The following is a 26,063-nucleotide window of genomic DNA, read 5'->3' on the forward strand; positions in this document are numbered from 1 at the left end:
AGCAGTTTGAGATTATCTGCTATCCTCCTGACTCTTTTCACATTTTCATCTTTGCTGGCCCTTTACATGACTGAGGAAACAAGCCCCAACTCCCCCAACAGTTTATGGGTCTTGAAAGCGGCTGCCTAACGATTCTGACAGGGCCACTAGCCTGGGTGTGACAACCGTGCTATGTATTGAACCAAGACAATGCCATTTTTCCTTTGACTGCCATGTGCGAGAGGCCAGGATCCAATATGACACCCATCATCGCGGAGACAGGGAACCCAGGCTTTGGTGACTAGGGGGCGCGCGCGGGCTCTGGGTGAACCTCCCTTCCTTCCTGTCTGTCCCCCGCGGCGAGGGGTTGGACCCTCAGGTTTCCGCAGGCTGCGGCCAGGCAGAGGGCGGAGCATCCGGAGGCCGGGCGGGGCTGCAGGGGGCGGGGCGGGGCTGCAGAGGGCGGGGCAGGGCGGAGTGAGGCGGGGCGAGGCGAGCGCCCGGCGGGCACGAGGAAAGGAAGGAGGCGTGCAGGGCGCGTCGAGTGTCGTTCGGCCAACCCTGCCTCAGCCTGAACGCGGCCGGCTCCCCGCGTCGCAGCGTCTGCGTGGTGAGTCCGCCCACCCTGTTGGGCGCACCCCGGCCCCGCGTTCCCCTCCGGGGGTCCGCGCCGAGCTCAGTTTGGTATCCGTTCGGTCCTTCGCGGTGGCGGGGCGCCTGCGCCTTGGTGCAGGCGGGGTGGGGGCGCCGGCCGCCCGGTGCCACCGCGGAGCTGGGGGCCAGGCACGGGAGGGCCTGGGGCGCGTGCTTGGTCCTGGTCTGCTCCGGGGGCAGGCTTCCTGCTGGACCCCGCGCTCCACTCGGCAGGTGCGCGCGGAGTGGGCAAGGCGGGCCCGAGGTCCCAGTGCGCTCGGCTAGCCTCTCTGCCGTGGCCACCCGCAAAGATGAACAAGGGACGGCTGCAGCCCACACAAGGGGCCACTCGACAAGCTCGGAACCCCAACCCGGACACAAATCTTGGACTCCAGCGAAGGGCACCTTCCCTACACCTGTGGACGCCACTGAGCCCCACAGCTCACACTCGCGCCTCAACTGGAAAAGTGGCCGCCCCCTGCCGCATCTCCAGTACACAAGTGGTTTGAAAATATTGATAGAGAGTGGCTTGTATGTTTGTTTGTTTAAAGTTTGTTGAATGGTTAGCCAGATAACCCTGTAGGATTCTGGAAGAAATGTGCAGCCCTCAGCCACCAAGTGGCTGAGCCAACAAGGATTCACTCATTCATTCGTTTATATCCTCAACAAACGAATATGCACAAGGGGCGGCTCCGGGTGGAACTGTTGTGAGCGGTGAGAGGTCGGACTAAAAGGCCAGGTATCGTCGGTTCTAGGATGGGATTGGCCCTCGTCTGATAAGCCTTAGATAAGCAAAGAAGACCAGTCTAAGTACCCAACCCAGGCCTCCCCGACTTTCCCAGGCTACTGCCCGGTGCCAGCCCAGGCTTGCTTGCCCTTCCTGGAAGTCTGCCTTGAGGCCAGATCTAGGGTGACCTAACTATGGAAGGGAGTTGGGGGAAAACTGCAAGGGTGATGTAGATTTTCACATGCCATCTCCACCCAGCCATGACACTGCCAAGTCCAGAGTGCTCCCCTGAGCGTTGGGCAGCGCTATCCTGGACAAACCCTGGCAGTCAGCTTTGACTGTTCCCTCAGGGGAGTCGGTCTCCTCCTGGGACAACATTCCAGAAGCTTCAACTCCTGAGTGGGTTGAGCTCTTGTAAAGTTTTGTAGGTAGGGAGAATCGTGTGTAGGTAGGAATTGTGTGTATCCTCGCCTCTGCTGGCCCTCTTGCCTAGAAAAGGAGTGGCAGTGGGGTTGGCTTGTCACAGCTGGGGTTAGCAGACATGTCACCCACTGGGTGCAGGTTCCTGAGGTGCTATCTCCTGGCTACTGGTGTAATGTAGTATTGGGTACCAGCTTTGGTGATGGCCGATGCAGAGAGCCACCAGGATGTGGCATGTACTCAGTTCTAAAGAGATTTGGGTAGGTCTGAAGTGAGTGGGGGCTCTGAAGGATGAGTTGAGGGTATACCTGAAAAGGGAGTGATTAAGCCAGCTGCAGAGGATGCTGGGGTAGAGGAGGCAAGGTTCACAGCTTGAGGTCACCTGGTTCCTCTTATTTACAAGGAAGAATAGCCTACTCTAAGGCTCAGCAGTGCTGGGTGCCTGGACTCCGGAAGTAAGGCTCGATGACACAGCCTTTTAGAGCTCTTGAAGGGTAGTACAGGCTGTGGCAGCTGTCCCTTTTCTCTCTAGTGAGAGATTGAGGATTGGTGACCCAAGGCCATACAGCCATTCTCATCAGGGATACAGTGAATCTGGTGGTTCCCAGATGTTAGCTTGAGACTGCTGGTCTGTGAGAAACTTCTGCTGTGGGTCTGTGGTCATTGGACATTTGTTCTGTAGCTGCATCTCTGGCCACCATTTGCCAGGCTGTGGCCGTGGACGGCAGCTAGTGTTTCTGGTTCGGGCCACTCTGCCTGGCTGGGCACCCTCATAACCCACTTGTATCCTTCCCCATGGTCACAGACCTGAAGAAGACAGCTGCAGGGTGGGGGATGGCAGTGGTCAAATACCACACAGAGCTTTCCATGCCTGATAAGCACATGGATGCACTTTGTTTTCTTCACAATGTTTTTGGTTTTTGTTTTTTTGTTTTGTTTTGTTTTTTGAGACAGGGTTTCTCTGTGGCTTTAGAGGCTATCCTGGAACTACTTCTTGTAGACCAGGCTCTTTACAATTTTTAAAAATTTATTTTATAGTTTTTCAGGACAGGGTTTCTCTGTATAGCCTTGGCTGGCCCTAGAGCTTGAACTCATAGATATCTGCCTGCCTTTGCCTCACAAGTGCTGGAATTAAAGGCATTCATCACCAACACCTGGCTGCAAATTTATTTTATTTTTTTTTTAAGACAGTAGGCTGCCCAGACTTGTCTCTAACTCCTACTCAAGAGTACTTCCTTGCTGGGCAGTGGTTGCACTCAGGAGGCAGAAACAGGTGGATCTCTGAGCTCCAGCCAGGGCTATACAGAGAAAACCTGTCTCAAAAAACAAACAAACAGGATATTTGCTGCCTCAGCCTCCTAAGTCCTGGGACTATAGTGTGCACCATTTATATTAATTAGCTCATTTCATATTACCGTAATTAAAGACTAGATTATTACTCCCTTCCTCAGATGGATAAACTGGGCAGAGAGAGGCTGATTAACTTGCCCAGGGTCTCAAAATCAGATTCAGAACTCCCAGCTCTAACCACACTACATGCTTTCCCAGGCCATGCTCCACATTCCCAAGGGGGTGCGTTTTGGGGCCTGCACGACCTCAAGGGGAAAGGAACAGAGAGAATGGCCCTAGACTCGTTGTTTTTCAGGACTAGGACAAACCCAGGGCTGGGTGGGTGCCAGATGTGCTCTCTGCCACTGAGTCAGACCCCGCATCTCCCTTCATGCAGACTCCTCTTCCCTTCCAGCAGCCAGAGGGAGCCAGGGCAGCTAATGATATGAACAGAGAAGCTGAAGCCTCAGTGCTAGGAACCTTCGCGGTGGGGCTTCCCCCCAAGAACCATCCTGGCAGATGGCCACAAAACACCAGGGAAACCACACTCTAAAGTCCTTACTGGGCTGATCATGGGGAGCATGTCCCTCCAGGAACATATCTCATTAGGCAAGGCGATTGTGCTGGCATCTTACCCGTTGTCCATCCTGTTGTAGGCTATTGTCCCTGATGTAGGCTATTGTCCCCTTAACAAGTGAGGAACGGTCACTTTCTAGTAGGGTGTGGGAGACAGGAAGCTGCTGTGCAGTGCAGGCCCACTGCCAACTCTGGCCCCTGAGTGTGGTGCAAGCAATCCAGTCATCTTTTCATTGTATTTTCTGCTGGCCTGGGTACCCCCATTTCCTCCATGACCAAGCTCAAAAAAAAAAAAAAAAAAAAAAAAAAAAAAAAAAAAAAAAAAAACAGTGAATCATGGGGGTAGGGAGCAGAAGGCAGAGGTCAAAGACAAGACAGACACTGCAGAGTGGCCTCTGGGGCATCTGCCTATCTCCTGCTGGCTCACCCATGGGACATCTGACTCCCTTTCTAGACATCTTGCCCCACCCAGTGCTTAGATCTTTCACAAGCCCAGATCCTGGGCAGGGAGGGAAAGCCGGGGACTATATCTGAGAGGCTTCAAGTATCCAGAATGGCCAACTTCTAAGGGCCTAGTGGAGCCAGAGCCACAAGCGATGGGAAGCTCAAGTTACATGGTATACAGGCCCCTCTCTCATACCACCCTTCAGCTACATGTACTTTTTTTTTTTTTTTTTTTTTTGGGCAATGCTTGTGGTTAAATGCAGAATCTTGCCGGGCATTGGTGGCGCACGCCTTTAATCCCAGCACTCGGGAGGCAGAGGCAGGCGGATCTCTGTGAGTTCGAGGCCAGCCTGGTCTCCAGAGCGAGTGCCAGGATAGGCTCCAAAGCTACACAGAGAAACCCAGTCTCAAAAAACCAAAATAAATAAATAAATAAAAATAAAAATAAATGCAGAATCTTTTTCCTGATAAGCAGTGGCTCTACCACTGAGTTACAGTCTTTTTCTTTTTCTTTTTTCTTTTTTTTTTTTAAGACTTTATGTATTTATTATGTATACAACATTCTGCTTCCATGTATATATCTGCACACCAGAAGAGGGCACCAGATCTCATTACGGATGGTTGTGAGCCACCATGTGGTTTCTGGGAATTGAACTCAGGGCCTCTTAACCTCTGAGCCATCTCTCCAGCCGTTCTTTTTCTTTTTTAATATTTATTTAGTTAATGTACATTGGGCTTTGTCTGAATGTATGTCTGTATTATGGTGTCTGATCAGGAACTGGAGTTACAGTTGTGAACTGCCATGTGGATACTGGGAATTGAACCCCTGTCATTTGGAAGAACAGCCAGTGCGCTTAACCTCTGAGCCATGTCTCCAGCTCTATACTCTTGTTCTTCTTTTTTGTTTTGTTTTTTTGAGGCGGGGTTTCTCTGTGTAGCTTTGGAGCCTGTCCTGGCACTCACTCTGTAGACCAGGCTGGTCTCAGACTCACAGAGATCTGCTGGCCTCTGCTTCCTGAGTGCTGGATTTAAAGGTGTGCACCACTGCCCAGCTACACTCTTGTTTTTAAAATCATTATGTTGCTGGTGTGATGGTTTATGTCTATAATGCCAGCACATGGGAATCCAAGGCAGGAAGCTGAGAACAAGTTCCAAAGCGAGCCTGCGCTTGTCTCAAAAACCCAAATAAGGGGCTGAAGATAAAGTACAACTGGCAGAGTAGTTAGTTCAATCCCCCCAGCACAGCATAAACCAGGCAGAATGGTGCACATCTGTAATCCCAGCACTTGGGAAGTGGAGACAGGAGGATCAGAAGGTTACATCCTTCTCACCTGTATACCCAGGCCAACCTGAGGTCCACGCTAGGCAAGCATTCTACCAACTGAGCTGTGTTCCCAGTCTGTATGTGGGTGTTTTGCTTGCACCACTTTCATGCCTGGTGCCCATGGAGGCCAGAAGAGGGTGTCAGATCCCAGAAGAGGGTGTCTGAACAAACCATTGTGAGCTGTCATGTGGGTTCTGGGAACTGAACCCAGGTCCTCTGGAAGAGCAGCTAATGCTTTTTAATAGTTGAGTCATCTTTTAGGCCCCTACTCTTTTTTGTTATGGGACACACCACAGCATGAATATAGAGAGAAGATGACAACTTGCTGGAGTCTTTCCACTGTGTGAGTCCTAAGGTTAAATTCAGGTCTACAGACTTGGTACTCGAGTCATCTTACCAGCCACTTCCATATTCTTGCTACCTGTCCCTTGTCAAGTGCTTTGTAAAACATTTCTCCCTAGGCTGGCTTTGAACTCACTATGCAGATCAAGCTGTCCTCAAACTTGAAGAAATCCTCCTGTTTTAGTTTCCTGTGTATTTCGATTATGCTTTATTTTCTTACACATTTTATCTTCCCAGTAGTATCTTTTGAATCATAAAAGGTTCCAATTTTGAAGACTAATTTATATGATTTTCTCTTTTGTTACTTGCTTCTGGGCTGTGTCTAAGATATTGCCTAGTACAAGGGAATTGAGATTTCCTCCCATGCTCTCTCTTTAATTTTATTTTAAAAATTATATGTGGGTGTTTTGATTGTATGTATGTCTGTATACCATCTGTGTGTCTGGTGACCTCGGAGGCCAGAAAGGGGCATTGGATCCTCAGAGACTGGCACTACAGTTGTGAGCCACCATTCACATGCCATGAGTCAAACCCAGGTTCTTTGGAAGAGCAGCCAGTACTCTACCTGCTGAGCCACCTCTCCAGTCCTTTGTGTTCTCTTTAAAGTGTTATAGATTAGCTCTTACACTTAGGCCTATCCCTATTTTTTTTTTCATTTTCTTTTAAGAATTTGTTATTCAAAGCCAGGTGTGGTGGTGCACACCTTTAATCCCAGCACTCAAGAGGCAGAGTCAGGCAGATCTCCAATGGAGGCCAGCCTGGTCAACATAGTAAGTTTGAGGACAGCCAGAGCTACATAGTAAGACAGTCCTAAAAAAAGCTTATTTGGCCGGCGGTGGTTGCACATGCCTTTAATCCCAGCACTCAGGAGGCAGAGGCAGGTAGATCTCTGTGAGTTCGAGGCCAGCCTGGTCTACAAAGCTACACAGAGAAACTCTGCCTTGAAAACAAAACAAAACAAAAAACTATTATTTGAGCTGGAGAGATGATGTTCCAGCAGTTAAAGGCACTGGCTGCTCTTCCAGAGGACCCAGGTCTGATTCCTGGCATCCACATGGTGGATCACCACTTTCCATAACTCCAATTCTAGGGGATCTGACACCCTCTTCTGGCCTCTATGAGTACCAGGCACACGTGTAGTACATAGAGATACATGCAGGCAAAACACCATATACACACAAAAATATAATTTGTTATCGTTTAATGAACCTTTCTGTGTAGCTTCAAGTCGTCTCCTGGGACCTCCAACATCCCAAGTCATCTTAGCTCTTCTGAGCTTGGCTTTCACCGAAACAGACTGCCTAGGGGGTGTGTCAGGGGGCCAGAGACACCCAGTTTGCCACCTCCTGATGGGAGGAGCAGCTGCAATCTTGTTTGTGGCATCATTTGACCATGTCTGCTCACTGACAGTTGGGCTCAGTTCCTCTTGTCTTCGGAAGTGGATCCTCTGGTGATGCCCTGACCCCATGTGCCCTGTGCTTGCAGATGCTGTCCCGGCCCAAAGTTTCCCTGTCTTCCTCAGTCTGGACAGTATGTCTGATAGGGAAAACCTCTATCATCTATTTTTTTTCAAATTTATTTATTTAAAAAAATTTAAACTTATTTACTTTTATGTGTATATTTCCCCTATATGCATGTCTGTGTATCACATGGGTGCCTGGTGCCTGTGGAGGCCAGGAGTCAGATCCCCTGGAACTGGTGTTGAAGACAGTTGTGAGCCACCATATGGGTGCTGGGTATCAAACCCAGGTCCTCTGGAATAACAGCCAGTGCTCTAACTACTGAACCATGTCTACAGCCCTCTAGCATCCATTTGGAGATCTTTTGTATGGACCCTAGGCAGAGGTACAGATTCATGCCTTTGCTGGTGGATAATCGGTTGTCTCAGGACGGTGGCTCCACAGTCAGCAGTTGATGTACGGTCGAGAGATGAGTGATCTTGGGGTTGTTCACTGCTCTCCGTTTCTCTTTAACCAGGCCCACACTGTCATGACTCTCTAGTGTTAGAGTAAGTTTTGAAATCAGGAAGTAAACGTCTATCTATTTTGTAAAGATCGGCTATTTCTGAAAATGTCCTCTGCATTCCCTTATGAGTTTAGGAACTGCTCGTCACTTTCTGCAGAAAAGGCCAACTGGGGTTTCTATAGGAACTGCACTGAATGTGCCGGTGATGGGGGAATACTGTGGTCTGCAGCATTGTGTCTTCCCACCCCACCCCTGGACAGATGCTAGCCTCCCATTTTTTATCTCTCAACAATGTTTGTAGTTTTCGTTTACTGTCCAGGCCTGACACTTGTATTAAATTTATTTGTAAGTATTTTAAATGCTTTGTGTGTGTGTATTCTTTTTTTTTTTTTTTCACAGAACTAGGGTTGATCTCAGGCTCCTGGTAGACATGTGTTCTCTACTGTGGAGCTACAGGCCCAGGTCTTGGTATTTTCTATTTCTTTTTTTTTTTTCCATATTGGAAGTTTTATTGAGGAGGAGGTAAGAAAATAAGGTAAAGAGACACAGAGACAGGACAGAAGTGGGGGTGGGGAGTGGTGCAGAGAGACAGAAGTACTGTCTGCCCTCCAGAAGATCAGTGAGGAAAAAGAAAGCAGTGTTTTTGTATTTCTTGGTGCCATAATAACCATCTAATTTTATTTTTAGTTTATCAGTAGTGTGTAGAAAAACAGCCCTAACAGGTGCTTTCTTCTTTGCTGCCTCGCTTTCCTAGAGAATTAGTTCTGGTAGCTTTTTTAGTGGATTCCTTGGTTGCCGTGTGTTTGTGTGTGTGTGGGGGGGGGGGGGTCAAGTCAGATCGTTATGTTCAAGGGCATCCCTGTAGACTCCAGCATGCAGCCAGGCTTGCAAATCACCAACTGGGTTGGGCACCTCATCATCTGCCGGACATCCCAGTACCTGGGAGGTAGAGGCAGGAGTGGAACTTGCTGACCAGTGTGCCTGGCACCCCTGCCTTCCATTTTGGAATTTGTCTTGGTCCATGACTGGGACATGACAGGTGAGGCGGTCTCCTTGTTGGCACATCAAAGATTCAGTTTTATGTCTTAACATTTGTTCATCCTTAGAATGGGTGACGCGTCTGTTCTCTGCTGAGAGAGAGCACCTGTCGCAGGACTTGAGCTCAGTTGAACTCAGTTTTTTGTCTAGTGGGAAGAACAGCATTTGTTATCTGGCATGTGAGTAAGGGTTAGGGGTAGGTTAGTGTGTGCGCCCCTTGAATTCCTGCCCTGACTTCGCTCAGTGATGGGGTGTGACCTCAGAGGTATAAGCCAAAATATGTACTTTTGTCCCCAACTTGGTTTTGGTCACGTGTTTTATTACAATAGAAAGTAAACTAAAACACACCCTCCCCTACCCTCCATGGTGAACCATGGTACTGGGATTAAACCCAGGGCCTTGAGCAATCTAGGCAGCCTTGTTTTATATTTGTGTTAAGACAAGGTCTCATTAAGTAGCCCAGGCCAGCCCTGAACTTGTGATCCTCCTGCCTCAGCCTTTTGAGTAGCTGCTGCTTGAGTCTGTGTCTGTAGTGGAGAAGGGCCTTTGCTCTCATGATCGAAGAGTTGCTTTGATCATTGGGGTTTCAGCCAGGGCATGAGTGCCTCCACTGGAGTAGCACTATCTGCAGTTATTTGTATAATTCACGCAGGATTATTTTAAAAATTGGGCTTCTACATTTGGAGTATGAATGAAAAATAGGAATCATGTCAATGTGCTAGAAAGTTTAGATTTTTTTCTTTTTGAGGCAGAGTTGTGAACTGGGGATCTTGCTCGTACTGAACAGGTACACAGGTGCTCTGTCGCCCAATCCCACCCACCGCCCAAAAAAACCTCCAATAGAAACAAATTCAGGAAAGTTTGAAGGTTCTAAACTCACATAGTTAAGATATTACAAGAATTACCCATACATTTTATTCTGCCTGCCTTCCCCTCTTACATTTTTGCAGGTTTGTTTATGAAAATAGCTAACATTTTTCTTACATAATATTTACCTCTAGGAAAGATTGTAAGTTTGTGTTTAGATAAATCACTATTCTTTTTTGTCTTTTTGTTTGTTTGTTTTGGGTTTGTTTTTTTGTTTTGTTTTGTTTTTTCCAGACAGGGTTTCTCTGTGAAACAGTCCTGGTTGTCCTGGAACTCACTTTGTAGATCAGGCTGGCCTCGAATTAACTTGGCTCTTGAAAAAATTTTAAACAATTTATATATTTTTTATTTTATTTATTTATGGCCAGGTATGGTGGTGCACACCTTTACTCTCAGCACTCAGGAGGCAGAGGCAGGTGAATCTCTGTGAGTTTGAGGCCAGTTCCAGGCCATTCAAGGCTATACAGTAAGATTCTGTCTCAAAAAAAAAAAAAAAAAAAAAAAATTGATAACTTCATGCGCGCGTGCGCGCACATACACACACACACACATAAATAACATCTTTTGATCGTTTGCTATGTTTTGCCCTATGTTCCCCCATGCTGGTGTAACTCAAGTGATTCTCCTGTTTCAGCCTCCCCAGTCCCTGGGGCTGTGAGTCTGCACCACCGTACCAGGCTTAGGGAGTCAGTTAGGCCTCACTGTTTCTTTGAATAGGGTCTCTCCACTGTCTGGGATTTCCTGAACCTAAAAGTGATCTCAGTGGATAAAGACATTTGCCTGGCAAGCCTCCTGACCCGCAGTTTGATACTTGGAGCTTATATAGAGATATAAAAAGATTACTACCTCCACAGAATTGGCCTCTGACCTCCACACATGCTGCGGCATCTGCCACCCCTGTCATGTTTACTTGTGAGCTCTTGCAGGAAGTGGACCTGTGTGTGCGTTCTTGTGAGCACAGACACACACGCGCGCGCACGCACACACACACACACACACACACACACACACACACACACACACACACACACACACACACACACATCGATAATAAATTTTTAAGGTGATTTTCTTTTCTAGTTTGCACCAGAATTTGAAAAGAAAGTGGAATCCAGAGGTTAGAAAAAGGATTTTACTGTTGTGGTTTATAATGCCTTGGTCTTGCTGAGCCTGCTGCTGACATAGAGTTGTCTCTCAGAGGCTCCTCTTCACTGCCGTGTAACGCGCCCGATTGCAGTGACTCTGGATAGATAAGTGCCTTTTGCTGCTGCATGTTGATTGACTTTAGACCTCGATGGGGCAGGGTGGGAGGGGACAGAACAAAGCTTGCTGCTTATGAGAGTAAAGGTTTGTGTCATTAATGGATAACCAAATCTGTTCTCAGGTCATGAGGGCCTGTTTTAATCACCCAGCCCTCCTGCTGCTTTATGCTTCTGACCACACTTGATGTTTGTCCTTTTCTAAAGTTAGACCCTAGATTTAGAACAAAATAACTGTATTTACTTATTTGTATTTTGCCTGCTGGGGATGGAATTCTCGGGGTCTTGCTCATGTAGGCAGGTGTTCTACCATCAAGCTTTGTTCCCAGCCCTTTCAGGATCTTTACACCTAAAGCTATGCTGGTAACCCTGGAAAATCTCAGATTTGGTCATTTGTCTTGGAAAAGAGAAAAAGAAGGGAGGGCTGGGGAGATGAGTACTGAGAACTGAACCCAGGTCTCTGGTGGGGCAGCCAGAGCTCTTAACACTGAGCCATCTCTCCAGTCCCCTTTACTCTCTCTCTCTCTCTCTCTCTTTCTCTCTGTCTTTCTTTCTGTGTGTGCACGTGCGTGCGTGCGTGCGTGCGTGCGTGCGTGCGTGCGTGCGTGCGTGCGTGCGTGCGTGCGTGTGTGTGTGTGTGTGTGTGTGTTGTGTGTCTGTCTCTCTTGCCCATGGAGACCTGAATAGGAAGGACATCAGATTCCCCTGGAGCTGGAGTTACAAGTGATATATGAACCATCTGACCTAGGTTATGGGTTCTGGGAGCCAAACTTGGGTCCTCTGGAAGAGCAAGAAGGACTCCTAACGGCCAAACCATCCCTCCAGTTTCCAACCAGTCCCTTAAAACATACTTTGTTTTCGGGTTGTCCAGGGTCTAGCCCAGGCCCACAGGCATGCTAGGCACTGCTGAACCTCTGAGCCACACAGCCACAGTTTGGTGTTTTAGCCGTCGTACCCTTTAGGTTACTGCTACTCTGTAAAACACAGATATCGATGCAGGCATCCCACAGACCTGGACAGGAACTTAGTCCAGTGGAATGCAGCTGTTACCTTACAGCTACAGCCAACCTTGCAGATGTCTACAAGTCCTTCTATTTCCCATCCTCTGTGAACGCGGTTCTTTGACTCTTGAATGGTTTTTATTTATTTGTTTACTTATTTTTATGGAGACATGGTATCATGTAGCCCAGCCTTACCCAGCATACAGTGTAGAGAGGATGACCTTAAACAACTTCTTCTTTTTCATTAATTTATTTTATGTTCATTGGTGTTTTGCCTACATGTATGTCTGTGTGAGGGTGTGAGGGTGTCAGATCTTGGAGTTACAGACAGTTGTGAGATGCCATGTGGATGCTGAGAATTGAACCTGGGTCCTCTGGAAGATCAGTCAGTGCTCTTAACCATTGAGTTCTCTCTCCAGCCCAGAGTTTTCCATCTTTTTAAATGAACAAATGTTAAATATTTAACTCATTACCCAATAGGAAAAAAAGCCACACAGTACCGTGTTAAAGCTGCTCACAGGCTGGAGATGTAGCTCGGTTGGCAGAGTACTTGCCTCACTTTCGAGAAGCCCTGGGTTACAAGGTGTGATGACACACACATAACCCCAGCACTCAAGAAGTAGAACAGAAGACGGGGTCTTCAAGGTTGGCGGCTGGAGAAATGGCTCAGCGGTTAAGAGCACTGAGTGCTCCTCCAGAGGACCCAGGTTCAATTCCCAGCACCCACATGGCATCTCACAACTGTCTGTAACTCCAAGATCTGACACCCTCATACAGACATATATGTAGACGAAACACCAATGTATATAAAATTTTTAATTTTTTTAAAAAGATGGAAAACTCATTATGTTTTTCTGGTCATTTCTTGGGCATTCATCAGCCCTAAATAGATCTTATCTTGGTGGCATTCTGTGTTCTGCTTTGCCCCTGGCACCTTGGACACTTGGTGAGTGACTGAGTGAGTGTTTACAGTAGGATGTGACTTTCTCTGTAGTGTTACCACATTTCTGTTTGTTAGTTGTGTAGATAAACTTCAGCGGGACGGACACACACACACACACACACACACACACAGCGTTGTACGTAACTGCACTTACGTGCCTTGCTGTCTTCCCTCCTTGTGTGGCGTGTGTCTACACTCTGCGCATGTAGAAGAGGGCTGAAGTTCAGGGTGTTCAGCTACTTCAGGACATTTGGCTTCCATGGTACAAGAGAAACTCTTGGGGCACCAGGAAAGTGAGGTGGTGTCTGAGTAGACGCATGTTTGTTCATCTTTCTCATGACACATCTGGCCCAGAAACAGCTCTCCTGCCCAGAACTCCACCTGGTGGCTTCTGGAGGAAGTGGCCTCTGCTGTTCAGTGACTGACAGCCATACCACCGTGAGGCGCTTGTAGAGTGTTTTCACACCTGTGTCTAATAACACTTCTGAGTGCAATGGGAAATGCCAAACAAGGTGGGTTTTTTTTAAATAAATTTGTTATTTATTAGTGTGTGTGTATGGTGGAGGCAGGGCACTTGGGTGTAGAGGTCAGAGGAACCTGGAATCGGCTCTGCTCTGACCTGTCACACCCTTCCAGGCTGAAACTCAGGTCAGCTGCCCTGCTGGCAAGCACATCTGGCCTGCCCCTGGTTTTAGCTGATTGAGGAACCTCCATACCACTTTCCATAGTAGCCATACTAATTTGCATTCTCAGTAGTAGTGTATATACAGTGGATGGACATATTTTTCTTTTATTAATCCTGCACCAGAACCTTTATTAACATTGTAAACAGAGATTCAGCTATTGCTGAAACTTTTTTTTTTTTTTTTGTGTGTGTGTGTGTGTGTGTGTGTGTGTGTGTGTGTGTGTGTGTGTGGTGTGCTTTTTTGAAACAGGGTTTCTCTGTATAGCTCTGGCTGGCTGTCCAGGAACTTGCTTTGTACACCAGGTAGGCCTTGAACTTAGGGATCCACCTATCTCTGCCTCCCAGATGTTTGAATTAAAGGCATACATTGGCACACCTGCCTATTACTGAAACTCGTAATTTCTAAACTTAAATGGGGGCAGATGGCTTTAGTGTGCAGCAATGCCATCAGTGCCCACTGGAAATCCAGGCTGAAGAAGTGCCAGCCACCCCTCAGTTGGAAGACCAGGTGCAGTCTTGACTCTTTCTGGATCAGAAAGAGTGGTCAGGTGCTTGCCTGCAGAGATGGGCCTCTGCTGTCATTGGGAGGTGCTTCCTTATCCTGGACCTTTGACCTTCACATTCTCTGTGGTATCAGTGGGCTCCATCTCTAGGGTGACAGTCTTGCTGATCAGAATCTTCACAGAGATTTGCATCTTAACCTGATAATAAAGGTGCAAACTGCAAAACACATCAAAACACCTAGTCATAAGAACCTCCACCCTGGACAAAGCCGCTGGTCTGGATATGCTCCTTTTTTTTCCTTTCCTTCCTTCTCTTCCTTCCTTCCTTCCTTCCTTCCTTTATTTCTTTATTTCTTTTTCAAGACAGGGTTTCTCTGTGTAGCCTTAGCTGTCCTGGGACTCACTCTGTAGACCAAGCTGGCCTCAAACTCAGGTCTGCCTGCCTCTGCCTCGCGAGTGCTGGGACTAAAGGTGTGCTCCATCACCCATCACTGCCTGGCTGGACATACTTCTTAAATTCACCTCTCCTTCTCCTTCTCCTTCTCCTTCTCCTTCTCCTTCTCCTTCTCCTTCTCCTTCTCCTTCTCCTTCTTCTTCTTCTTCTTCTTTTTGGTTTTTCGAGACAGGGTTTCTCTGTGTAGCTTTGGAGCCTGTCCTGGCACTCACTCTGTAACTCTGTAGACCAGGCTGGCCTCGAACTCACAGAGATCAGCCTACCTCTGCCTCCCAAGTGCTGGAATTAAAGGCATGAGCCACCATAAATTCAGTTCTTAAGTGGCTTTGGTCCAGTCAGTGTGTGGTGGGCCAGAGGCTTGAGTGACAGACACATTTTACCAGCCAAGCTGTCTTGTCGGGTCCAAACTGTATTTTCTTCTCATTAAGATGGAACGCACACTGTCTCCTCTGCCTCATTGTGTGGGTGCAAAGAGGAAATGAGTTGATGATGTTGAAAGGCCCTGATCCTGTAATGTAGATGACCTGCAATCTTGTAGGTGTCTGTGACTAACTGGGAAACTCACTAACTGGTGTGAGGATTAGCTATAGGAATTCATGTGGGTTGCGCTGATTGGCCTGATCAGTCTCCTGAGTGTGGGTAGCAAGGCTGAATTCTGGGGAACTGGCTTGGGGGTTCCCATTGGAGAACCACCTGAGGCTGCAAGGAGGAAGATTGCAGACCTGACTGACTAGATTGCTGCTCTGGTTCTGTGTGGAAGCAAACAAAAGAGCAGGCTGAGAGCCAGTGGTGGCGGATGGGCGTGACCTCGGCTGCAGCTGTAGGAGCGTCCTGATGGGGGCCCCACAGGGGCATCGCTTCAAGGAACAGCCACCTATACCATCTTTGTGTCCTCTTTCAGGTTGTTTCCTGGACTCTGTGAGCCAGCAGTGTCTGGAGCTGCATTGCTTGTACCATGGACTCTCAGGTTAGATTCTGGCATCTTTTCATTTTGTTCTTCCTGAATGTCCCTGTTAATGATGCAACCTGACCCCTCATTTGACAGGTCTGCAGAGATGCACCATGGGTATCCAACAGAATTGCTCTCTATTGTCACCTGATAGGAATTGGTGTGCAATGGAGAATGACCTTCCAGAAGGATGGACTGGCATGATTGTCAGCCTGGTAGACATGGCGGGGGCAGCACAGAGGCTAGTTGTATGAACAGAAAAGACCTGGGCTCCCACCTGCCCCGGTGAGGGGATGAACAGGCTGTGGGCAGTAGTGGTCTCTGAGCCTCCCGAAGTCTCCCCTTCCAGTGGCCACAGTCTGCAAGTCAGGGCTGTTGTCTCCTGCTGTCCTGTAGGGCCCCTAGAGAGTGGCCCTCTCCTGCCATCCCTCCTGCTGTTGTCCCTTCCTTTTTACCTTTGGGCTGGAAAGCTGAGGCACAGAAGTTGGGTAGCTTGCCCACAGGGTTGACGCCACAGTGAAATGTTGACATTTTCTCCTTGTCTGGGCATTTGACCCCACCCTCATTGGAACTTGTATTTTTTTTTTTGTAATGTTTCTGACTTTCTGAATTTTTTAGTACAACTTTTTATAGTAAAATAACATAAAGTTAGCTTTTTTTTTTTTCAAGACAGATTGTCTCTGTATAGCTTTGGAGCCTGTCCTGGCACTCGATCTGGAGACCAGGCTGGCCTCGAACTCACAGAGATCCACCTGCCTCTGCCTCCCGAGGGCTGGGATTAAAGGCATGCACCACCAAAGCCCGGCAAAGTTAGCATTTATTGCATCTGTTAAATGCACAATTGAGGGACGTTAAGTAACCTCAAGTGTCATTTGTAAGCTTTCTTGTACTGCAGGGCCTCATTGCAGTCTGAGAGCTCCTCCCCAGTGCTCCTCCCCACTGCTGCTTCCCAGGGCTGCTTCCCAATGCTCCTCTGTAGTGATCCTCCCCAGTGTTGCTCCCAGTGTTGCTCCCAGTGCTTCTCCCAGTGCTCCTCCCCGGGTGCTGCTTTTGGATACACTGTAGGTCTGCAGTGAGGAGCAGAGAGGCCTGTGAGCAAGACCCCCCCACACCAGCTCTGGGGGTTTTTGATTATGCACACATCCCCCTGAAGTGGAGTGGGGGGGCAAGCAAACGTAGAGTCTGACCTGGGTCAGCATTCCCCAGTGTTTATTGAGCATCCTCTGCCTGCCAGGACCACCATGGGCTCCTGAAGGGAATGTGGAGAAGAAGTACTTGTTGGTGGGAACAGAGCCAGTGCAGTCAGGCCCAGCTCTGTGTGTCAATACGGATGGAATTGAAATGATGACATTTGCCTGCTTCCCCGAGAAGGCGTGCAGGCTTTACCCTCGAAGTGGCTTCCTCAGCAGATGTTTTCAGGAGTTCTATAGATCACCCTTTGGTGTCTATGGGCGACGTTAGTTGGAGAGGGTGCTGCAGAATATGCCTCCACTTCCGGCCTCTTACTAGAGCTTTTAGATCCTCAGAGTTATTGGTTCTTACAGGTAGTGAGCCTCAGGTCCAGCTGTACCCTGACCCAGCTTCCATGAGCCCTCCTGACTCCCTTTTCATCCTAGGTCAGCAACGGCTCGGGCCTGGATACTGAGCACATCACAAACCTGCTGGTGTTTGGCTTCCTCCAAAACTCTAAGTATCATTTCCACCGAGAGCTGGAGGTACTGGGTCAGGAACTGCCCGTGCCAGTTTACCTGGATGCGGACGAGGACGAGCTGCAGACCGACGGCAGCCGGGCCAGCCGTTCCTACCATGGAAGAATACAGCCAGGTAGGCCCTGGCCGTGTCCCCTTAACCCCATATCTAGGCTTTACTGCCCCCCTCCCCCAGAAGTTACAGGACTCAGTCTCTAACCCTGCATTGTCAGGTTCTTCCATGTGTGCATGTCATGTGACTTGTCTTGTGATCTGTGCTTGATTTCGTCCAGTCACATCCAATTCATTATCCGTTTGGGGACTGACTGGAAAGTTCCTCCTTATGATGAGCCCTGAGTTCTCTTCAGGTCGGGACTCCGGTCTCCTCTCTGGACCAATAATGGAATGTGTTTTTAACCATAAGTACCAAGCAGTTACATACAGTGTTGCCAAGAGGAAGCTGGTGGAAATTTTATAACCCAGAGGTGCCACTAGCTTCAGCTTGGGAATTTCAAAGACCTGGAGAGGGCTGGAGAGATGGCTCAGAGGTTAAGAGCACTGACTGCTCTTCCAGAGGTCCTGAGTTCAATTCCCAGCAACCACATGGTGGCTCACAACCATCTGTTATGAGATCTGGTGCCCTCTTCTGGTGTGCAGATATACATGGAAGCAGAATGTTGTATACATAATAAATAATAAAATCTTTAAAAAAAAAAAAAAAAAAAAGACCTGGAGCGTCATTCCTCCTGCCATTCATCAGATCTGGGAGGTCTGGGACATTGCTAGTCCGGTCCCAGCCCCCAATCGACTCTAACACAGCCCCACAGCACCTTGTGTTGTAGGCTAGTTGAACTCTAAATCCAATGAAAACCCCTACCTTTATGGTCATTTTTGCACCCTTTATGGAACCGTAACATATATGACTTGCTGTTACCTTAAGAGATAACCAGAGCACTGAAGAATTCTGACCCTCATTTCTGGGTAAGGAAACCGAGGCACAGCAGAGGGAGATGATTAGCCTCAGATCTAACTGCCCAGGCTGCAGGAACATGGCTCAGCCCCCTGCTGACCTGTGTCACTCTGCCATCTAGACTTTGTCTTTCCCTGACCTGAGCTCTCTTCCCAGCTTCTGTCTTAACTTCTCTCTGTTCTACTGTGTCTACTGTGTTTGCAGTAGAGGGAGGAGACTTTCCTAAAGGCTGGGATATGTCACTTGCTCAGAGCACTTGTGGGTAGCGTGCACTTTGGCGTTATGTGGGAAGTTCTTCAAAGTGTGCAGACCTGGGGCTCTGCTCACCAGTGTGTTCCTGGGCTGGAGACTGCTGGGTGGTTTTTTTGGTTTTTTTCTTTTAATTCATGTCTGTCTAGGTATGGGGGTATGCACATGCCATAACATACCCCCATATATAGTTTAGAGTCAGAGTTGGTTCCTTCCTTCCACCATGTGTGACCTGGGCGGGGGTCGAACTCAGGTTGTCAGGCTTGGTAGCAAGCGCCTATGAGCCAACTCACTGGCCCTCAGCTGATTTTTGATCCTTGTTGGAGTCACTGCTCTATAGGCCTCCGGGACCTCCAAGCCCTAGACCAAGGCCTTCCAAACCTGCAGGCCAGGGGCTGGAGGTGTGGGTTAGAGGTAGAGAGTACCTAGCCTTTCTAAGGCCCTGGGTTTGCTGCTAGCAAGCAAGCAATCAAGCAAACAAAAGACAGCCACCCTCTCAAGCTAGACTTGGTACCTGTTGCTAAGCCCAGCTTCCCTGACCTTGGCATCTTGGGCACAGAGGCTGCACTGCCCTTGATTGGTTGTAAGGGAGACTAGCAACTGCTTTAGCCTCTTCCACCACACCACCCCTGCCCCAGTTAATTAAATTTTTTTGAGACAGGGTCTCACTGTATTACCCTGACTATCCTGAAACTTGCTGTGTAAGTCTTTCCCCTGCTCCTTTCTACTTCTGACGTCAGAGCCTGGCTAAACTCACAGGGTGTCAGTGAAGGCGACTGTGGGGCTGACACTTGATCTCGCTGAGGCTTTGGAGAAGTCTGGTCTGATAGGACTTGGAAGAGGGGCAGAGTAGAAGCCTCAGCAAGTGAATGAGCAGGAGGAGAGGTAACATTAAGTCACGGGGAACCAGAAGCCAAGTAGTGACATGTCACTTCAGCAGAAGTGAGAAGCACTGGAAAGGCCTCGAGGAGAGCAGTGTGGTGGTTGTGTGACATGCATCAGCTGAGCGAGGGCCAGGTGTACATAGGCTGAGTGCTAGAGTCGCTCCCTTGTGAGAGCAGCAGGGACACGGAAGCGCACAGGACAGACAGAAGCCGTCTTTCCCTCACTCCTGTTGAGTACCTTGGGCCTCTAGCCACTTCCTTAAAGTGAGTCCTCTTAGAACCAGCTCACTGTAGCCTCTTCCTGGTTCTGAGACACAGGGTGAGTCTGCATCGTGAGGTCCAGTTTGACAGCTGACCGAGGGAGGGAGCACGTCCCTGTCGGGATAAGTGGAAAGCCACGGGGTTCAAACAAAACTGCAGTGATATTTACCGAGCACTTTTTAGGTTACATACAAGTCTGTAATTCATTCATTCGCTTACTCATAAAATCACTTAACTGAGCACCAACTATATGTCACTCATGTATTGTTCTTAAGTGTTGGCTATCTGACAGTAAACCAAAGGATTTTAAAATTAGTTTTTTGGGAACTAGAGAGACAGATTGTGACTAAGAGCATGTTACTACTCTTGCAGAGGACACAGGTTCAATTCCTCCATGCACATGGTGGCTCTCAGCCCTAGTTCCAGGAGATCCAATCCCCTCTTCTAACCCCCATGGATACCAGACACATAGGAGTTACACAGACGTGCAGGCAGGCAAGACACTCATACACATAAATAAACAGAATTACAGTTTTCAGAAGCTTAGGTTTAAGCAGCTGTGTCAGACAACAGACATGGATAAAAGCGCATAGTGCCTAAAAAAAGAAAGAAAGGGAGCAGCCTGGGACAGAGACCACACAGTAGGGCTAGGCAGTAGAGAGGCAGGGCAACATCAGAAACCACAGAAGGGGCAGCTTGAGAGGAAACAGGGCCGGCCAGACTGGCCCCAGGCTCATCTCAGCGGTGCCTTTGGGGATGCTGCAGCTCTGGGCCTTTTCCCAGCAGCAGCAAGTGTATAGTCTTGGACAGGCCTGCTTCTCCAGCCAGCCTCAGGCCTTCCCTGGACTCAGGCCATCGGTGGCCAGTCCCCACTAGGGCACGTGTGGTGATAGGAAGTGGCATGAAGCTGTTGACCCGGACCATTGCTGAGTCTTGTTTGTGTATTGCTGCCTGAATGTTCAGATTCTGAAAGCCAGGAAGATGTCATCCAAAGAATTGCCCATCATCTCGCTCAAGTAGGCGATGAGTTGAACCACAGCATCCAGCCCACACTGGTGAGACAGCTGGCGGCCCAGTTCATGAACGTCAGCCTGTCGGAGGAAGTAAGTATGTGACTCCAGCCCTCTAGCTTCTCTTCAAGGGCACTTGGGATGTGTGGGGACATTTCCCTTTGTAGAACCACTCTGTCAGGAAGTGAGTCCTGTCCTTGACTGCCACCAGCATGGTCTCTCCAAAGAATTCAGTCGGTTGAGATGTAGGATCTGGTAAGTCAGAGTCCAGGACTTAGAGGATCAAAGTGCCTGATCCTTATAAGAAGACTTGGTCTTCACTTTGGAGAGTCAGGTAAAGATACCAGTAAAGACCTCGATGTCATTTTCCCCAGGGCGGCAGTGTAGCCTGCTCCTCTGCTTGGCTTTGCAATTATATCAGCACATAGAAACTGACAAGACTCTGCCAAAGCTTGTTTCTCAGTACTGTGTCCTTCCGGAAGGGAAGAGAGAGAGAACACCAAACCCCGAGCTGTGATGTCCCTGCCTCTGGAAAGGATAGAGGAGGGAGACTATTCTTTCAGCTTCCACCAGCTGAATCCTGGGTGCCCTCCCCATCTAGATTCCTTGTGCCTCCATGCAGCCTGTCTTTATGCTGGCTCACTCACTCTCAACACCCGCCATTCTCCTGCCGCTGTCATAGGACATAGAGCCATCTGTCTGGGACTCCTCCTAGGGGGGAGATTTTGAATGTGAGCCACAGAACCTGAAGATCTCTACTCCCCACCCCACCCTTTTCTTTCTTTCTTTCTTTCTTTCTTTCTTTCTTTTTTTTTTTTTTTTTTTTTTTTTGAGACCGGGTTTCTCTGTGTAGTCCTGGCTGTCCTGGCACTCGCTCTGTAGACCAGGCTGGCCTCAGACTCACTGAGATCCACCTGCCTCTGCCTCCCGAGTGCTGGGATTAAAGATGTGTGCCGCCACCGCTCCATCCCCTTTCTGAAAACATTTAAAGTTAATTACAAGTCTCTCTGTGTGTGCCTTGTGTGTGAGTACATGCACATGCTTGTGATGCAGGCAGAGACATCAGGTCCTCTAGAGCTGGCCTTACAGGCCATCGTGAACTCACCGTGCCTATGGCTGCTGAGAACTGAATCGGGTCCTCTGGAAGAGCAGTACATGCTCTTAACCTCTGAGCCATCTCTCCAGGTCTCGTGGTCTAGTGTCTGCCTTTCCCACTTAAGGAAAGATAACGTAGTCCCCAAAGCCAAGCACACCAGTAAGATGAGCCCCAGACACCCTCCTGAACAGCCAGATCTATAAGAGCTGATTGCAGGGAGCACTCAGTAGTGTGCACAGGCTGCTCGGTAAACTCGCCTTGGTGGGTGAGTGCCCCGTGGCCTCCCCACCATTCCCTCTGCCCGATGCTCTTAGCTGTGTAATCACCACTCCCTCTAAAAGGCTTCTCTCCTTCCCCTGGTTCAGTCCCTCTGAGGGAAGAGCATCAGTAAACAGTCTTTTTCTCACGTGCAGGACAGACGGAACTGCCTGGCCAAAGCCCTCGATGAGGTGAAGACGGCCTTCCCTAGAGACATGGAGAATGAAAAGGCCATGCTGATAATGACCTTGCTGCTGGCCAAAAGCGTGGCCAGTCATGAGCCGTCCTTGCTCCGTGATGTCTTCCGAACGACAGTGAACTTTATTAACCAGAATTTATTCACCTCTGTGAGGAACTTACTTAGGAATGTAAGGACCAGTGACAGCAGCTCCTGGCTTCTCGTGGAGGCTCATGGTCCCTGCCTGCTTTCCTACCCTATTCCCTTGACTGTTGAGAGTCCAGCAGAGCCCCCTGCTGAAGTCCTCTCTCCCCGTCTCATCTCCTTTCTCACTGACCACAGGCTGTGTTCAGATGAGAGGCAAAGGCTGTTTCACACACGGTGGGACCCGAGCAGAGTGGGGAGACATGGAGTGAGAAGAATGATGGCCAAGGGCCCAGCTCCCTTGGGCTACTCTGTACTGTCACAAACCTAAGCTTAAGTATGCGTGTGGTGTGCGCATGAGTGTCAGCATGTGTGGAGGTGCTTGTGGAAGCCAGAGCACATTACCAGGTGTCTTCTTTTGTCTTGTTCAACCTGTCTTTCTGAGGTAGGGTCTCAGTGAAGCTAAACTAGCTGGCCAGCGAGCCCTGGGCTTCCCCCTGCCTCCCTTCCCTCCCCAGCACTGGGTTACAGATGAGTGCCACCACTTGCTTCTGGTTTCTATGTATTGGTGCCTTACCTATGTGCCGTGTGTGTGCCTGATGTCGGCAGAGGCCAGAAGAAGGTGTTGGAGCCTCTAGGACTGGAGTTGCAGTGGTTGTGAGCTACAATATTGGTGCTGGGAATTAAGCTAGAGTCCTCTGGAAGAGCAGCCAGTGCTCTTAAGGACAGGTCCATCTCTCCAGCCTCCAGGTCTGGTTTTCACGTGAGTGCTAGCAATTTGAACTCAGCTCTTCATGCCTGCATAGCGGCTCACTGCCCCATCTCCACAGCCCCAGGCATAATAGAAGTAATCAAAAAGTTCCTACATTAATTTGTATGTGTATGTAGTTTGTGTGGGGGCATGCCTGCCACAGCACATGTGATCAGAAGACAACTTGTGGGCACCGTTCTCTTCCTCTTTGTGGTCCCAGGAATTGAATTCAGGTCATCAGGCTTGGTGATATACGCCTTTATCCACTGAACCATCTCACTGGCTATAATTTAAATTCTTTAAAAGTGTGCTTCCCAACTGGGCAGTGGGCCTTTCATCCAAGAACTTGGGAGGCAGAGGCAGGCGGATCTCTGTGAGTTCGAGACCAGCCTGGTCTACAAGAGCTAGTTCCAGGACAGCCTCCAAAGCCACAGAGAAACCTCTCTCGAAAAAACAACAACAACAACAACAAAAAAGTATGCTACCCAAGGATGATGGAGAGAAGCTAATAGGGATAATAAATGATTGTGAGAAAGGCTACCCGAGCTCTCCAGTGACCTGAAGACACATCCATTGCAAGGGTAGCCATGCGTTTTTATTTTGGTGGCACTGGGAATGCACTCTGGGACCTTGTGCATGCTAGGAATAGTACTTACATCAGGCTAAGCCCAAACTCAGTCTTTCTGCTGCTCAGAAAGGGCCAAGTGTCCTTAAAGTCCCATGCTCTACTTCCTCAAACCCAAGTGGAAGCTAGATGGATAGATGTAACCTGTAATAATATTTGCAAATGTTTGGAATTTTAGAACATGTCAGAAACACTACCCAGGAGTCCCTTTTTGGGGGAGGAGGTTGTTTGTTCAAGGCAGAGTCCACACTCCGTCTTGAGAAGACATGTGAGGCAAAACAATCTTCCTGCCTCAGTTCTCGAGTGCTGGAACTTCAGGCATGCACCACCCACCACACATGGGCAGGGAGCTGGGGATTGAGCCCCGGTCTCTGCGTGGACAGCCATCAGTTTGATGAGCACAGCCAGGGCTGGGCGGGCGGCACTTGTGTTGTAGAGCACTGAATCCTAGAATGTGACTGACTCCACTGCTCTCTTGTCAGGGGATGGACTGAAGGAGGCCTGCAGAAGCTTGACTGCCTGAGACCCAACATGGCAAGAACAGTGAAGCTTCCTCCAAAGGAACGTGGCCATGTAAACACATGTTGGAGTGAAGACAGCTCCCAGATAATGGCTGTCTCCCTGTTTTCAGGACAATGTTTTGAGCTGGTGACTTACTTAAAATTTAGTCTAATGAAGATGCCAGTATGCGTGTATCTGAAGGGCTCATGCCAGTTCCTGCACCCACACCTTGTACCTTTATCTGATCAGCTGTACAGGTTCCCTCTTGGAAATTAAACGTAAAAGCAGGTTGTAAGGCAGAAAAACTTACTTGTAATGTGACGTTACTGTTCACAAGAGGCTAGCTCTGGGATGTTGTCTTCATCATGCAGACGGGCTTCTGTTTCAGAACAGTGCTAGGAGCGGTGCACTGGCCCAAGAGTGAGAATTCTACCCAGTGCTCAGAAGGCCACAGCCTTCCTTTGTAAAAAGCCGAATGGCAATGAGGTTTGAGACTATGATTCTGTTCTCAAAACCATGAGCAGCACTGACCACCCTCCGCACCCACCCATACATAAGGGTTTAGCTGTTTCAGGGGACTGTTTGCTAAAGATTTCCATCCCAGTGGGAACAAACAGTTGTGCACACAACTCGTCTGTGTGTGTAATTTACAACCAGTTCCTTGCTAGGGAACACATTTACACAAGGAACAAGTGTAGTAGCAGAGTCAACCAGAATGAATAGGAGAGAGACCTAAAACAGCCAGTAATCCAAACAGTAGCATCGTCACCTCCCACTGGGCTTGCAGTGCAGCAGGCCACCGTCTTAGTCAAGCTCACAGAGGTGATTTCCAGTCACGGCTGATACACTTCCTTGGTGGTAAAGCAAAATTGTGTTCTTTCTCCCCAGGCCAACATTCTCGAAAGATTCCATGTATCAAAGCCAAATGTCCCTTCTTTGCTTTTGTATTTGAAAGACAAGGTCTAACCATGTATCCTCAAATGCAGGTTGACTTTTCTGTTAACTTTCCTAATGCTGGGATTGCAGGCATGAGCCACCACTACCTGCTAAGTGTTCCCATGTTTTTAATTCATCCCAGCCATGACGGTTTGGTGTATCGTGGGAACGGGTAGATTTTTCTTTAAACATGATCCTTGTATGGGTATAATTGAGGGATGATTTTAATTCAGAGATATTTTTCATTCTGTTCTAAAAATATGTGAATTGGTTTAAGTGATAGAAATTTGCTTCTTCAAAATAAAGGCTTTCTTCTCTAAAGGATGCTGGCATAGCGACATCTCCTAAATGATGGAGTGCATCAGGTTACACCGCTCCTGACCTGACCTTCAGGATCCAGCATAAACACCAGTGTTTGGGGTCACAGTTCCTAAGGCTGCCTTTACTCCAGCGACTTCACTAACTGTGCTCACCGGCAACTGAGACGTGATTTTGAATGCCAGGGTTGTGTTTTCAGAACTGAGCGGCAAACCAAGAATGCACACACTTTAAGTATGGAAGACTACAAAATCAAGAGTAGTGGACAAAGATGAGTCACCGGATACCATAAAAATCTCATTTTATTGTCACCTCCAGGGTGATTGCTCCAGACATTGCTTCTGACTGAAAGCAGTTTGTAGACTTTTGTCACTTCCCATAAAAAACAGATTGGGCACAAAGTAGACAGCAGGATGGGAAAGGAGCCAAAACAATTCACAATAATGAGTTGAGCAAGTCCGACAATTGCGGTCAGAGCTGACAAGCACACTGGAAGTGATTGCTGCCTGAGTCAAACGCTTAACGATAATTTTTGTTTTTGGCTTTTTGTTTTTTCCGAGACTGGGTTCCTCTGTATAACAGCTCTGGATGTCCTGGAACTAACTCTGTAGACCAGGCTGGCCTTGAACTCACAGAGATCCTCTGCCTCCCGAGTGCTGGGACTAAAGACCTATGCCACCATGCTCCATGGTAATTTTAATTAATTTATTTTTAAAAATAGGATCCCATGTATTAAAAGCTGACCTTTAGCTCTTA

At 48.5% G+C, this 26,063-nt stretch overlaps 1 protein-coding gene across 1 annotated transcript; it reads left to right on the top strand.

Annotated features, from left to right (window-relative positions):
• The first annotated feature begins 451 nt into the window (after nt 1-451).
• Nucleotides 452-26,063, top strand: Bid (BH3 interacting domain death agonist). The gene is made up of 6 exons (XM_027429326.2): nt 452-589; nt 15,391-15,456; nt 17,055-17,262; nt 20,454-20,593; nt 22,010-22,222; nt 24,035-26,063. Exons 2-6 carry the CDS (start codon nt 15,445-15,447, stop codon nt 24,044-24,046), a joined length of 585 nt encoding a protein of 194 aa, XP_027285127.1. The 5' UTR covers nt 452-589; nt 15,391-15,444; the 3' UTR covers nt 24,047-26,063.

This window comes from Cricetulus griseus, chromosome 8, assembly GCF_003668045.3.
Source record: "Cricetulus griseus strain 17A/GY chromosome 8, alternate assembly CriGri-PICRH-1.0, whole genome shotgun sequence".
Lineage (NCBI taxonomy): Eukaryota > Metazoa > Chordata > Mammalia > Rodentia > Cricetidae > Cricetulus > Cricetulus griseus.